Here is a 14395-nt window from a genome sequence, read left to right as displayed (position 1 = left end):
AACCCTCCACCCAGGGTGGATACAATATTATATAGGAGAGAACAGAGGCGCCAAAAGGATAAAAGGGGTTTTAAAGGAGCTTAAAAGCCAAACATTTGGTAATTAGAGGAGGCAGTGGTGGACTTACCTCCTCCAAGCAGACACAACACGACTGTACATTCAGTCTATTTATTAACAAACTCCAGATAAAACAAAGCAACGCGCCTCACGGGTCAGCGCCCGCTTCCTCAGGCAATAGAAAAAGGAGTTACAGCATCTAGCATCTGTCACAGAGGTGCGGAGTGTTGTTTGTTTTGCTAGATGCTGTAACTCCTTTTTCTATTGCCTGAGGAAGCGGGGGCTGACCCGTGAAACGCGTTGCTTTGTTTTATCTGGAGTTCGTTAATAAATAGACTGAATGTACAGTTGTGTTGTGTCTGCTTGGAGGAGGTAAGTCCACCACTGCCTCCTCTAATTACCACATTTTTGGCTTTTAAGCTCCTTTAAAACCCCTTTTATCCTTTTGGCGCCTCTGTTCTCTCCTATATAATGTTTTTACACTATGGAGCGCTCTTCCGTTTTCCCATTTTTTCTGTTTTTATACAAGAATGCCTTTCAGCCAGGCATGAAGGAGCAGCCAACTGTGTGAATTCAAGTTCTTTTGCCCACACATCCCCGGTGCCCAGAAGTACAAGATTTCCCTTCTCTTCTATGCTTTCTTTGGTACAATAGGACCAGTTTTAAAAAACGCTAGCAGTTTGCAGTAATCGCGCTATTTCCGCTTAGGTGTGAACGAGCCCTTAATGCAAATCGTATGCGGTTTGTAATCAGGACAATCCAAAATCAGATGCAAAAGGCAGCTGTGCGTTATCGCAACCACCCCTTGCACCTTATTGGGGTAATGCAAGTCAATGGGCGACACAGGTAGTGTAAACGTCAGAGCACGTTGCATAGAGGCTTGCATGCGTGGGACGGGAATCCCAGTGACGCATTTCCAGCCTAGCAGGGAGCACGTCACTGAGCGGGGGCGGAGCTATGCAAATGAACCTGTCAGTGCACTCTGCCCAGCAGGGAGTAAGTCACTAAGCGGGGCGGAGCTATGCTTATGATCCTGTGGGTGCACTCTGCCCAGCAGGGAGTACGTCACTGAGTGGGGGCGGAGCTATGCATATGATCCTGTGGGTGCACTCTGCCCAGCAGGGAGTACGTCACTGAGCGGGGGCGGAGCTATGCATATGATCCTGTGGGTGCACCCTGCCCAGCAGGGAGTACGTCACTGAGCGGGGGCGGAGCTATGCAAATGAACCTGTCAGTGCACTCTGCCCAGCAGGGAGTACATCACTGAGCGGGGCAGAGCTATGCAAATGAACCTGTCTGTGCACTCTGCCCAGCAGGCAGTAAGTCACTAAGCGGGGCGGAGCTATGCTTATGATCCTGTGGGTGCACTCTGCCCAGCAGGGCGTACATCACTGAGCGGGGCGGAGCTATGCAAATGAACCTGTCAGTGCACTCTGCCCAGCAGGGTGTACATCACTGAGCGGGGCAGAGCTATGCATATGATCCTGTGGGTGCACTCTGCCCAGCAGGGAGTACGTCACTGAGCGGGGGCGGAGCTATGCATATGATCCTGTGGGTGCACTCTGCCCAGCAGGGAGTACGTCACTGAGCGGGGGCGGAGCTATGCATATGATCCTGTGGGTGCACCCTGCCCAGCAGGGAGTACGTCACTGAGCGGGGGCGGAGCTATGCATATGATCCTGTGGGTGCACTCTGCCGCAGGGTCATATGCTTGTTATTTTTTGTGGTGCATGCCAATCACAACGCAAAAAATGTGTAAAACTGGCCTAAAAAGACATGCTAACCTGCATTAACCAGCTTTTCTTCCAAGCTCCACCCCACATTTTTAACGCCAAAGAGGTTACTGGACCCACCCCGAGCTGTGTCGCCCCATGTGACATGTATTGGCCTATCCCACAACCCCAGTGATTATACCTGACCCACCTGAGCCAAAGTAAAGGCACAAGTCTCTCAATGGCATGGCTGTCATAATACAGAGAGTTGTACTAAGTAGCCAGAAGAAGAGGAGGCGGGACAGATAGGCGGGCATACATATAATTAGTGTCCCCTGAATGGTCGTGCTCGATCGTTAAGTTGACACTGCGGGGATCAAGGCCTGAGCAGACACATTGACCCACTAATACATTATATCATTCAACTAAACCTCCAGAATGTGCTAATGATATAAAGCAGCAACTAAAGGACAAGTCAAAAGAATACCCTATAAAACAGCACTAAACTTTATTTACAAAATTCTTTATTGAGACTCACAAAGAGTAAAAATTATTAAAAACCCCAAAAGGGTACGGGGGCGGGGCTGTTTCAATTAAACGTGTAACAAATAATTATGTATTTATGTGCATTTTGGGGGAAAGAGCCACATTATGTGTATTCTGTGGAAAGCGCTGACACAATGGGCTCGATTCACAAAGCGGTGCTAACCCAGTTAGACTTTAGGCGTAATAACCATTGCACCACGCTGGTGAAAAGCCAATTTAGGCGTGATAAGTTGAGGCGTGATAAGTTTATATCGCACGCAAAGTCCCGCACGCAAAGCAGCGCCATTAAACTCTATGCGATGTGCACCAGACTTTGCTAGCGCAAAACTTTTGATCAGCTGTGCACTGCGGTGCTAACCCAGTTGGTGCTTAAACTTATCACGCCTAAACTTATCACACCTAAACTTATCACGCCTAAACTTATCACGCCTAAACTTATCACGCCTAAACTTATCACGCCTAAACTTATCACGCCTAAACTGAGTTTAGGCGTGATAAAGGGCTTTTCACCAGTGTGCTAACTGTTAGCACCGCTTTGTGAATCAGGCCCAATGTGTATTTTGTAGGACACACTGCTGTACTATGTGTATTTTGTGGAACATTTTCGCTTTGTGTGTATTTTGTGGGAAGCGCTGACATTATGTGCATTTAGTAGAAAACTCTGCTGCATGTGTATTTTGTGGAAAACACTGCAGCACTATGTGTATTTTGTGGGTACATTGCCGCTTTATGAGTATTGTGTTGGGAAACGCTGTTGCATTGTGTATTTTGTAGGACACACTGCTGCACTATGTGTATTTTGTGGAACATTCTCGCTTTATGTGTATTTTGTAGGGAAAAGCTGCTGCATTGTGTATTTTGTGGGAAGCACTGACACGTTATGTGTATTTTGTAGAAACCGCTGCCGCATTATGTGTATTTTGTGGGAAACACTGCAGCACTAGGTGTATTTTGTGGGTACAGTGCCGCTTTATGAGTATTGTGCTGGGAAACGCTGTTGCATTGTGCATTTTGTGGGAACACTGCCACATTATGTGTATTTTGTGGGAAAACACCGCTGCAATGTGTATTTTGTGGAAAACTGTGCTGGATTATGTGTCTTTTTTGGGGGTGGGGAGAAAGTATTGCCACATGTATTTTTTTTTTGGGGGGGGGGGGGGAATGCAGCTAAATTCTGAAAAACATAGGGGGTAGCCCCCTATCTACAAACAGGCTCAGTAGTTACAAGTAGAGGAGTGCCTGTATTTTGTAAGGCTCTGGAGAAAAAAAAAAAAAAAAAAGTGTACCAGTGAGGTACAAATGTACAATAAAAACATTTATTGTGTTCCCAATAAACATTTTTCAAAGTCACCATAAAAATGATAAACCCCCCAAAAAACTTTTATACCATAAAATAGAAGCTTTTCAATCCCTCTTCGGATCTTTGCGGACCCCCCCCCCCCCCCTCCCACGGAGTGCTCTGAACACCTGGAGCCCCCTCGGTGCCCAGGAAATGTATTGTAACAGGAAGGTTCCGGGAGGGGGAAGGGGGGGGGTGACCTTGCGGGGTACACATCTAGGTGCCCGCTACACACGGCAAGTGAAGGTTTATGAGACAACACAAAGCGCTCCACAGACAGCCTGGAACCGGCGGTGGCGTTTGTTAGGAGAATGAAGCTCCGCGTTCCCCAGGCGCGGGACACAGGCAGGTCAGGATCAGTGTTCCGTGAAAAGGGTTTGAAAGCGAGAAGATGAAGACAGTTCAGAGGCAGAGTCTTTGGAGGATTCGTGTGATGTCCTCAGTGGGAGCTTCCCTTAAATACCGCTAAAAGACAAGATGCTAAAATTACTACATCTGACCAGCGACAAGCGGCCACCCTGGATGCAGCAGAAGCCCAGCGCCATACGCTGCACATGTGACCTTGACTTTACTGCTTGCTTTTTGTATATTTAAAGTGATACTACAATTAAGGGGGAACTAAAGAGGAACATTACCGAAAGATAAGTGTTTGGGGGAATCAACACACTTAATAATAATAATAATAATAATAATAATAATAATATAGCGCCGACATCTTCCGCAGCGCTGTACAGAAACATATATATTCTCTCTCTCAAAGGAGCTCACAATCTAGTCCCCATCATAGTCATATGCCTATATATTGTGTAGTTATTATCTAGGGCCAATTTTGGGGGGGGGGGAATTAACTTATCTGTATGTTTTTGGGGTGTGGGAGGAAACCGGAGTGCCAGGAGGAAACCCACGCAGACACGGGGAGAACATACAAACTCCTTGCAGATAGTGCCCTGGCTTGGATGTGAACCAGGGACCCAGCGTTGCACGGCGAGAAAGCTAACAACTACGCCACCGTGCTGCACAGTGAAGTAAAAAAAAAAAAAAAAGAAAAAAAAAAATTGACAATAGATCAAGAAAAGATTGATACTTGCAGTGCAATTCATCTATGTTGTTTGATCAACCTTCAGCCAGCAAGTCAGCATCTTAACTGCTGGCCGGCATTTTTTTTTTGGGGGGGGGGGGGGGGGGGGGACCATCAAACTAGCCTCATCTATAAACACACCCACTAACAATGTGATAGACTAAAAATACACTGGTCGATTTCAGCCATCGATCGTTTCTATAGAATCAATCAGAAATCGAATCTATCAAAAGTATCGATCGATTTGCAGCTGATTTCAATCGATTTCCATGGATTTGATCTGACAGGATGGAAAATCTAGGTCTATCTGCAGATCAATGGCCCATAGAGTTGCATTGGATCTAATGGTCCAATAATGCATTTAGATCGATTTCCAATAGATTTCATTCTGAAATCTATTGGATATCTGTTCCTAGTGTGTGGCACACATCAGGTTCCTGTCAAATTCTACTTTCAGGCATCTGACAAATCTATAGGATGGTCGAAACTGCTGCAAACCTATTAGTGTATGGCCACCTTTAAAAAGAATGGGATAGAGATTTCCTGTTGGCAACAGCTGTTCTGTCCCACAATGCAACAAGGTTGATGGACTGGAAACAGTCACGGCCATGGCCCTGACATCACACTGTGGGAGGGATTTCACCACAATATCAGCCATGCAGATCTATTTGAGAAAAGTAATAGATTTTTCATTGGAAAGGGGATATCAGCTATTGATTGGGAGGAGGTTCAATCCTCTGTTAAAGTTCCTCTTAAAGAGACACTAACGTCAAAAACCTCCCCTGGGGGTACTCACCTCGGGTGGGGGAAGCCTCGGGATCCTAATGAGGCTTCCCACGCCGTCCTCTGTCCCACGGGGGTCTCGCTGCAGCCCTCCGAACAGCCGGCGACAGACCCGACTGTCAGTTCAATATTTACCTTTGCTGGCTCCAGCGGGGGCGCTGTGGCTGCTCTCGGCTCCGAACTACACGGAAATACCCGATCTCAGTCGGGTCTGCTCTACTGCGCAGGCGCCGGAAACTTGCGCCTGCGCAGTAGAGCAGACCCGACGGCGATCGGGTATTTCCACCTACTTCGGAGCCGACAGCCGTCAGAGCGCCTGCGCAGGAGCCGGAAAGGTAAATATTACGTCACGGCTGTACGGAGGGCTGCAGCGAGACCCCCGAGGGACGCAGGACGGCGTGGGAAGCCTCATTAGGATCCGGAGGCTTCCCCCACCCGAGGTGAGTACCCCCCAGGGGAGGTTTTGACGTTACAGATTCTCTTTAAACGACATAACTATATGCTGAAATATTAACCACATTTTATTTTCTCCTCAGACGGACGATATAATAAGCCCTCAGTTTGTGCTCAGGTCACATCTGCGGCACACTTACAGATCGTACCCAAGGGTGACTTTATATCTACTCCCTGCTGCTCCAGCCCCGGTCACCTCATCACTCACCTGCTGCCTGCGTTCAGCTCGTTTGTGGTCATGTGACATGATGAGCATGCGGGATTTAGGGCGGAGTATGCAGAATATGGGGCGGAGCAGGCAGCAGAGGTCCAGGCGCGCTGGAGTGGCAGAATGAACGATACAATAACCTCCAGCGGCTCTCTTCACACATCACTTCCTCCTCAGGCGTTATCTAGTGACGTCACATGACCCCACTGATCCTGGACGTCAGAGCACAGCGGCATAAAGGGGCACTATCGCTACCATAATTGTAAAATGGAAATAGGGGTAAACTTATACAAATTAGTAGGTTTCTTCCAGAGTAAAATGAGCTACAAATTACTTTTCTCCTACGGTATGTTGTCACTTACAGTAGGTAGTAGAAACCGTTTTGGGCTAGTCCATCTCTTCATTGGGGGGGGGGGGGGGGGTGTTGAAGATTCTCAGCATGGTTTTCTATATAAAGACATTCCCCGAAAAGGATTTATAAAATTATGCTGGCCAGCCTCCCTGCTCACTGCACACCTTTCTGACAGTTGGACAAAAGCAACTGCCATTCACGAAGTGCTTTTAGAAATAAGCAAAACCCCGGGAATCCCCATGAGTAGATGGGCTAGTCCAAAACCTGTCAGTTCAGTCACATTCCTACTACCTACTGTAAGTGACAGCAACATAGGAGGGAAGTAATTTATGGCTCATTTTACTCAGGAAGAAACGTACTTCTTGTATGTGTTTACATGTATTTTAAATTTTACGATTTTTGCAAAAGTGGTCATTTAATAATAAGGAAGAGGTGAAGTGGTTGGAACAAAGTAGGTGAGTATATCTGAAGAAGTCATGTGACCTTCTCACAAAACAAATGCAAAATGCATTTGGAGTTCAAAACTTTTACTGAGTCACTGAATGGCGTTCACTGCTGTACATAGCCAAGCGTTTCCTTCAAGAGACGCTCCAGGCAAAAACCAGCATGTTTCAGCGGACCGTACTCCTGTATACAAAAATACACGTCAAAGGTGCCCATTAACCACCCTGGCGTTCTATTAAGATCGCCAGGGCGGCTGCGGGAGGTTTTTTTTTTAATAAAAAAAAAAACTATTTCATGCAGCCAACTGAAAGTTGGCTGCATGAAAGCCCACTAGAGGGCGCTCCGGAGGCGTTCTTCCGATCGCCTCCGGCGCCCAGAATAAACAAGGAAGGCCGCAATGAGCGGCCTTCCTTGTTTTGCTTACCTTGTCGCCATAGCGACGAGCGGAGTGACGTCATGGACGTCAGCCGACGTCCTGACGTCAGCCGCCTCCGATCCAGCCCTTAGCGCTGGCCGGAACTTTCTGTTCCGGCTACGCTGGGCTCAGGCGGCTGGGGGGACCCTCTTTCGCCGCTGCTCGCAGAGCGGCGGCGATCGGGCAGCACACGCGGCTGGCAAAGTGCCGGCTGCGTGTGCTGCTTTTTATTTGAAGAAAATCGGCCCAGCAGGGCCTGAGCGGCAGCCTCCGGTGGTGATGGACGAGCTGAGCTCGTCCATACCGCCCGGCTGGTTAACAGTACAATCTCCCAAAAAATCAACCATATCAGATGCAGTTAAAGCGGACCTGAACTCAGCACCTCCTCCATGCTCTAAAATGTAAGCAACAGCATAATCACCTTTACAGAAAAACATTTCTTTGTTACAGCTGATACACATCCTGCAATACATCTGCAGTGTCGCTACTTTCTGCTTTAATGGGAGCAAGCATAGGGTTAACATCCTGTGTTTACAAATTGCCTGCTCTGCCGAGGCAGCCAAGATTCCTGAGCTGACAGCTGAGAGATCGAATTACACTTGTGATTAGTCAGAGGAGAGGTAATTAGACAGGCTAAACTCTCTAATAACATACAGGGCGCATTTCTCTGTTTTCCTTCTGTCTGGTGCGAGAGTTCAGGTCCACTTTAATGGTGCCAGTCGGCGGTGCATGATCGCTCTATTGATCCAAATTTTGGAAAGATTCTTCTAGTCTGTTTGGGTTGCTTATCATTTGTCCGTCTGCTGGTGGGCCTAAATTATCGTTTCCAATCAATTGCGGTGATCAGATTTGACAGTCGATTGTTTGGGACATTGCCTGGTTAATGGCCACCTTTACAGCTGTGGATGATGGCAAGAGGTGGCTGTACTCCGCTCTGGTATCTGTTCCCGATATAACGTTCAGAGGGTGTTATAGGACATCGGCTTACCTGCGCAGGTCCGGGCTTTGGCTCTAGACGCTCTCGTGGCCTGAGATAACGGACGCACTTTCACCAAAGGGTTTTTGCTTGACAAAGCGTCCCGAGCTGCGAGGAAGAGGGAGATTGGCGAGAGTAAGCTGCCCTAGACTAACATGAAACTTCACAAAATGAAGACAAAATTTAAATATAAACCATACGGATATGAACTTCAACTGCTCTCCGACTGCCTAACACCGATCGGTGTCAAGTCCTGGGGGCAGGGATTAGCAGGGAACAAGCGCACGCATGCACGACCGTTCCCTGCCGAGAGACGGAGCTCCGCGATCAGCCTGCCAGTCCGCGAACAGAGCTGGCAGGCTGTTAGAACCCCCCATCTTCATTTGTACAGAGCTGCAATCTAGCGCAGCGTTGTACAGGGTCTGCTCTGTCACTGAGCTGTTCCCAGCAGGGCTGTGGAGTCGGAGTCGTGGAGTCGGGCAATTTTGGGTGCCTGGAGTCGGGAAAAAAATGCACCGACTCCGACTCCTAATGAATTTGTAACTGTAATTAAAATAGAAAATATGATAAAATGTTCTATTTCTCAGATAATAGTCATTAAAAATAATGTATATATACAGTATACATACAGTAATAGCTGTGCTTAGTCCACAAAAATGAAATAAACCAATCAAAATTGGTTTTTTAAGGTCAGATATACATATCTGATTGTGACTGTATATATGATGTGTACACAGGAATCTCTTATATATACTAAATAACATCTATACTGTAAGTATAAAGCCTGATGTGTAGCCGTGTCACTAATGGCCCATACTCACGAGGGACTTTTGTCGCCTCAACACGCGGCGCGCGCGTGTTGCGGCGACAGGTCGCCCGTGAGTATGGGCCGTTGCCCGCACCCCGAACTGTCGCCCGTCGCCATGCGATTCAAAGTTTCAATCGCATGGCAACAGTCGCCGCCGCACCTCCGCCGCAACTGTCGCTAGTCCGTGTGAGTACGCGGACTAGCGACAGCAACATGATAGTAAATAAACGGCGCTTCCGGCGGGGGGAGGGACAACGGCGACAGCTTCCGTCGCATCAGTTGCCAGGTCCCTCCGCCATGTGTATGCGGAGGGACCTGGCGACTAGCTGTCGCCAGCATGTCGCAAGCACGCTCCCGTGTGCTTGCGACATGCAAAAAAGTTGCCCGTGAGTATGGGCCATAAGAGATGGTCAATGAGATGGAAATAATTCTGCATTGATGCTGATTTATGCAAATGTATGCACTCCCTTTGCTGATGAAATCAAATAATTTGATATGTTGTTAAAATTTGGTTTGGTGACTACAAATTATAGGGTACCTGAGACGGATGAAAAGTAAAGTTTTATACATACCTGGGGCTTATTCCAGCCCCCTTCAGGCTAATCAGTCCCTTGCTGTCCTCCTCCACCACCCAGATCTTCTGCTAAGAGTCCTGGTAATTCAGCCAGTCAGCGCTGTCCGGCCGCATGCCGCTCCCACAGCCAGGAACATTCTGCACCTCCGCAATAGTGCTGCACAGGTGTAGTATGCTCCTGGCGGTGGAGTGGGTGCATGCGCACTACGCCCGACTGGCTCAAGTACCTGGACTCATAGCTGAAGATCCAGGTGGTGGAGGAGGACAGCGAGGGACTGATTATCCTGAAGGCGGCTGGAGGAAGCCCCAGGTATGTATACAACTTTAATTTTATCTGTCTCAGGTTTACTTTGTTACACAGTAGTACTATACTCTACATATGCACTCCCCCAGAGCTGCAGGGAATCCACTGAGAATGCTGTGCACATTGAACACAGAGGTGTTGTCTGTTTACAATCTCCTCCTTCCCCTGCAGAGTACCTGCACATCACTCTTACATGTACCCACAGTTACATTGCCTAGGGCCTGATCCATGTTCAGATTGTGCATGAAGAATGTGTAATAGAGGAAGAATCTCCTCATTCCCCTGCAGAGTACCTGCACATCATTCTTACATGTACCCACACTTACATTGCCTAGGGCCTGATAGATGTTCTTTGTTCCGGTTTGTACCTTTTACAAGTACTCTTACCAAGGACTAGTTTTAGTCTAAAGGGAATAAATATAGTAGTCTACATATCCTTCTCACTTCAGTTGTCTTGTAAAATTCCTAAGCGTTGGCAGTTATGAGACGAATTTCATGTTACATACTTTTAATCAACAAAATTGTAATATGCAAATTAGATGAGTCGGAGTCGAGGAGTCGGTGGAATCCTAAACTGAGGAGTCGGAGGATTTTTGGACCGACTCCACAGCCCTGGTTCCCAGGCGTGGCACTCAAAGCGATACCTCTCGTAGGCTAAGGCCTATGAGAGGTGATCATATTGATTTGATTTCGGGTGGTGGCAGGGATAAAAAAAAATAAAAAAAAAATAAAAAAAAGCTTTATTTCAAAAAATATAATAAAAAAAAAAAATTAAATCGCAACAGTAATCAGATCCCACAGGTAGAAAAGGAGGCAAGATTCATTTGGCTGCTAAGTTGAATGGCCACACAAACTGTTAAAGGAGAACTGAAGTAAGAGGTATATGGAGGCGGCCGTATTTATTTCCTTTTAAGCAATACCAGTTGCCTGGCAGCCCTGCTGGTCTCTCTGGCTGCAGTAGTGTCTGAATAACACCAGAAACAAGCATGCAGCTAGTCTTGCCAGATCTGACAATAATGTCAGAAACACCTGATCTGCTGCATGCTTGTTCAGGGGCTATGGCTGAAAGTATTAGAGGCAGAGGATCATCAGGACAGCCAGGCAACTGGTATTGCTAAAATGGGAACAAATATGTCAGCCACCATACACCTCTCTCTACAGTTCTCCTTTAAAGCTGCAGAGTGCTGAATTGTAAAAAAAAAAAAAAAAAAAAAAAAAAAAAAAATTATTTGCCTGGTCACTAGGGGGGGGGGGGGGGGGGGGGGGTTTGGTGTCAGCATGTGGTGCTCAGGAGGTTAAACATCGCCCACCTTCCCATAAAACAGGCAGCATATTGTCTAGAACAAGGCATGCTCTATTGGACACAATAATGGAACGATAAAACATGACCAATGACGGGGGGCGGGGATAGGGGGGGGGGGGGGTGTGTCAGGCGTTTCTGCTTCATCCAAGAGTGGAGAAAAATTGTTACAAACTTCAATACATGAACCTGGTACACACATGGATTTGTACCATCTCAGTCTTAGGTCTTAAAGAGGGCCTGAACTCCTCTCTGCTCAAAAAGATAAGCAGCAGCTTAACATTTAAAGAAAAACATTTGTTACAGCTGATACAAATCCTGTTATAAATCTGCAGCTTGTCTGCTTCCTGCTTTCATGGAAGCAGACACGGGGCTAACATCCTGTCTTAAATTAGCTGCTCTGCCGTGGCAGTCATGTGACACAAGTGAGGGATCAAATTACAACTTGTGATTAGTCACAGATGAGGAGGAGTTAGGCTAAACTCACTAAATACATACAGGGTGTATTACTTTCTTTTCCTTCTCTACTGTGCAAGAGCTTAGGTCCACTTTAAAGCTCATACACACATCCCAACAATCTGACCAACTATCTATCAGACTTGGTATGTTGGACGATAGTTGGGCACGTGTATGGCTGGCAGAAAAGAGACTGTTTGCCAGATGCATCTGGATTAATCTGCACAACTATCATGCATGCTGGAACGCGTGCAGAAGTTTTTTGAACAGATAACAGGTTCTCTTTAATATTGACGCCCTTTAGAAATGGCGGAGAGGCAGCGGCGAGCCGTACCTGTGATTGGACTGGAGAATATGCCGAGGGCGTGCGAATCATCCACCCACTTGACGTCGAAGCCCTTCTTCCTAGGAGAAAACAGCGCACCCTACAGTCAGTGCAGAGGATCACACACAGGGTAATGCAATATTATGTACATACACCAGGAAAGCGTAACTGACCCTGATATCCGGCACTGCACTAGGAATACAATCTCTCTGCTCGTTTGAATCACACTTCCCAAAACGTGATATTTACTAACGTATACACTTTTATTTAAAGTACTCCTGAGGAGAGAGTTATATGGAGGCTGCCATATTTGCCATATATGGAGGCTGCCAGCCACATCAGTTGCCTGGCTGTCCTGCTGATCTGTTTGGCCAATCAAAATTGGATGTTTGTATGTAGCCTTTTTACTCAATTTTCAGGATCGATATGCGGCCGGTTCGATCAACATGATTGAATCTGGCTGAGATCAATGCCCCAACATGGCAACCCTATCAACCAATTTCTGGACAAAATTGATCGAAAGATCAGTCAGGCACGCTGGAGAATCTGGGTCCCAAGGGCTTGATTGGGTGCATGGCAGTATTGGCGATCAATTTTCCGACAATCCCTGGACCGCCGGCTGGTCTTGCCCCAAGTGCATGCAATGCTTAACCACCCTGGCGTTCTGATAAGATCGCCAGGGAGGCTGCGGGAGGGTTTTTTTTTTAAATTAAAAAAAAAAACTATTTCATGCAGCCAACTGAAAGTTGGCTGCATGAAAGCCCACTAGAGGGCGCTCCGGAGGCGTTCTTCCGATCGCCTCCGGCGCCCAGAATAAACAAGGAAGGCCGCAATGAGCGGCCTTCCTTGTTTTGCTTACACCGTCGCCATAGCGACGAGCGGAGTGACGTCATGGACGTCAGCCGACGTCCTGACGTCAGACGCCTCCGATCCAGCCCTTAGCGCTGGCCGGAACTTTTTGTTCCGGCTGCGCAGGGCTCAGGCGGCTGGGGGGACCCTCTTTCGCCGCTGCTCGCGGCGAATCGCCGCAGAGCGGCGGCGATCGGGCAGCACACGCGGCTGGCAAAGTGCCGGCTGCGTGTGCTGCTCTTTATTTGGCGCAAATCGGCCCAGCAGGGCCTGAGCGGCAGCCTCCGGCGGTGATGGACGAGCTGAGCTCGTCCATACCGCCCAGGTGGTTAAAGGAGGAACTGTCACGAAAATCTTAAAATTAATAAAAACACATACAAATAAGAAGTACATTTCTCCAGAGTAAAATGAGCTATACATTACTTTTCTCCTATGTTGCTGTCACTTACAGTAGCTAGTAGAAATCTGACAGAAGCGACAGGTTTTGGGCTAGTTCATCTCATAGGGGGGTTCTCAGGGTTTTCTTTATTTTTAAAAGCACTTAGTGAATGGCAGTTGCTCCTTCCAACTGCCAAAATAGTGTGCAGCGAGCAGGGAGGCTGGCCAGCATCATTGTATTAATCATTTTTAGACCAAGAATAAAGGCCTGAGAATACCCCATGAAGAGATGGACAAGCTCACAACCTGTCGGTTCTGTCAGATTTTACTACCTACTGTAAGTGACAGCAACATAGGAGAAAAGTAATTTATGGCTCATTTTACTCTGGAAAAAAAAAATGTACTTCTTATTTGTATGTGTTTTAAATTTTAAGAGTTTTGTGACAGTTCCTCTTTAACCACCCTGGCGTTCTGATTAAATCGCCAGGGTGGCTGCGGGAGGGTTTTTGTTAGATAAAAAAAAAACTATTTCATGCAGCCAACTGAAAGTTGGCTGCATGAAAGCCCACTAGAGGGCGCTCCGGAGGCGATCTTCCGATCGCCTCCGGCGGCAAGAGATAACACGGAGGGCCGCAATGAGCGGCCCTCCGTGTTTCGCTTCCCTCGTCGCCACGGCGACGAGCGGAGTGACGTCATTGACGTCAGCCGCCTCCGATCCAGCCCTTAGCGCTGGCCGGAACTGTTTGTTCCGGCTACGCTGGGCTCGGGCGGCTGGGGGGACCCTCTTTCGCCGCTGCACGCGGCGGATCGCCGCGCTGCAGCGGCGATCAGGCAGCACACGCGGCTGGCAAAGTGCCGGCTGCGTGTGCTGCTTTTTATTTGGTGCAAATCGGCCCAGCAGGGCCTGAGCTGCAGCCTCTGGCGGTGTTGCGCTCAGCAGGTTAAATCATCCTGCAATGTGATGCTGAAATCTATTGGAAATCTGCCATGAGTGAGCAGGCAATAGTTCTCTCCCGCCTCATTAACGATATTCCAATG

The 14395-nt window shown here is 47.7% G+C and overlaps 1 protein-coding gene across 2 annotated transcripts in view; it reads right to left on the bottom strand.

Annotated features, from left to right (window-relative positions):
- Positions 1-14395, bottom strand: part of R3HCC1L (R3H domain and coiled-coil containing 1 like) — a 45949-nt gene that overhangs the window by 15685 nt on the left and 15869 nt on the right. For both annotated transcript variants that reach the window (XM_068257603.1, XM_068257602.1), the window contains exons 4-5: positions 12140-12210; positions 8376-8471 (exon numbers count right to left, since the gene is read on the bottom strand). In XM_068257603.1, coding sequence (XP_068113704.1) covers positions 8376-8471; positions 12140-12210 — 167 coding nt within the window. The remainder of the gene's footprint in view (positions 1-8375; positions 8472-12139; positions 12211-14395) is intronic.

This window comes from Hyperolius riggenbachi, chromosome 10, assembly GCF_040937935.1.
Source record: "Hyperolius riggenbachi isolate aHypRig1 chromosome 10, aHypRig1.pri, whole genome shotgun sequence".
In the NCBI taxonomy this organism is placed as follows: Eukaryota; Metazoa; Chordata; class Amphibia; order Anura; family Hyperoliidae; genus Hyperolius; species Hyperolius riggenbachi.
Note: the sequence above shows the minus strand (reverse complement) of the source record. Positions and strands in the feature narration are given on the sequence as shown.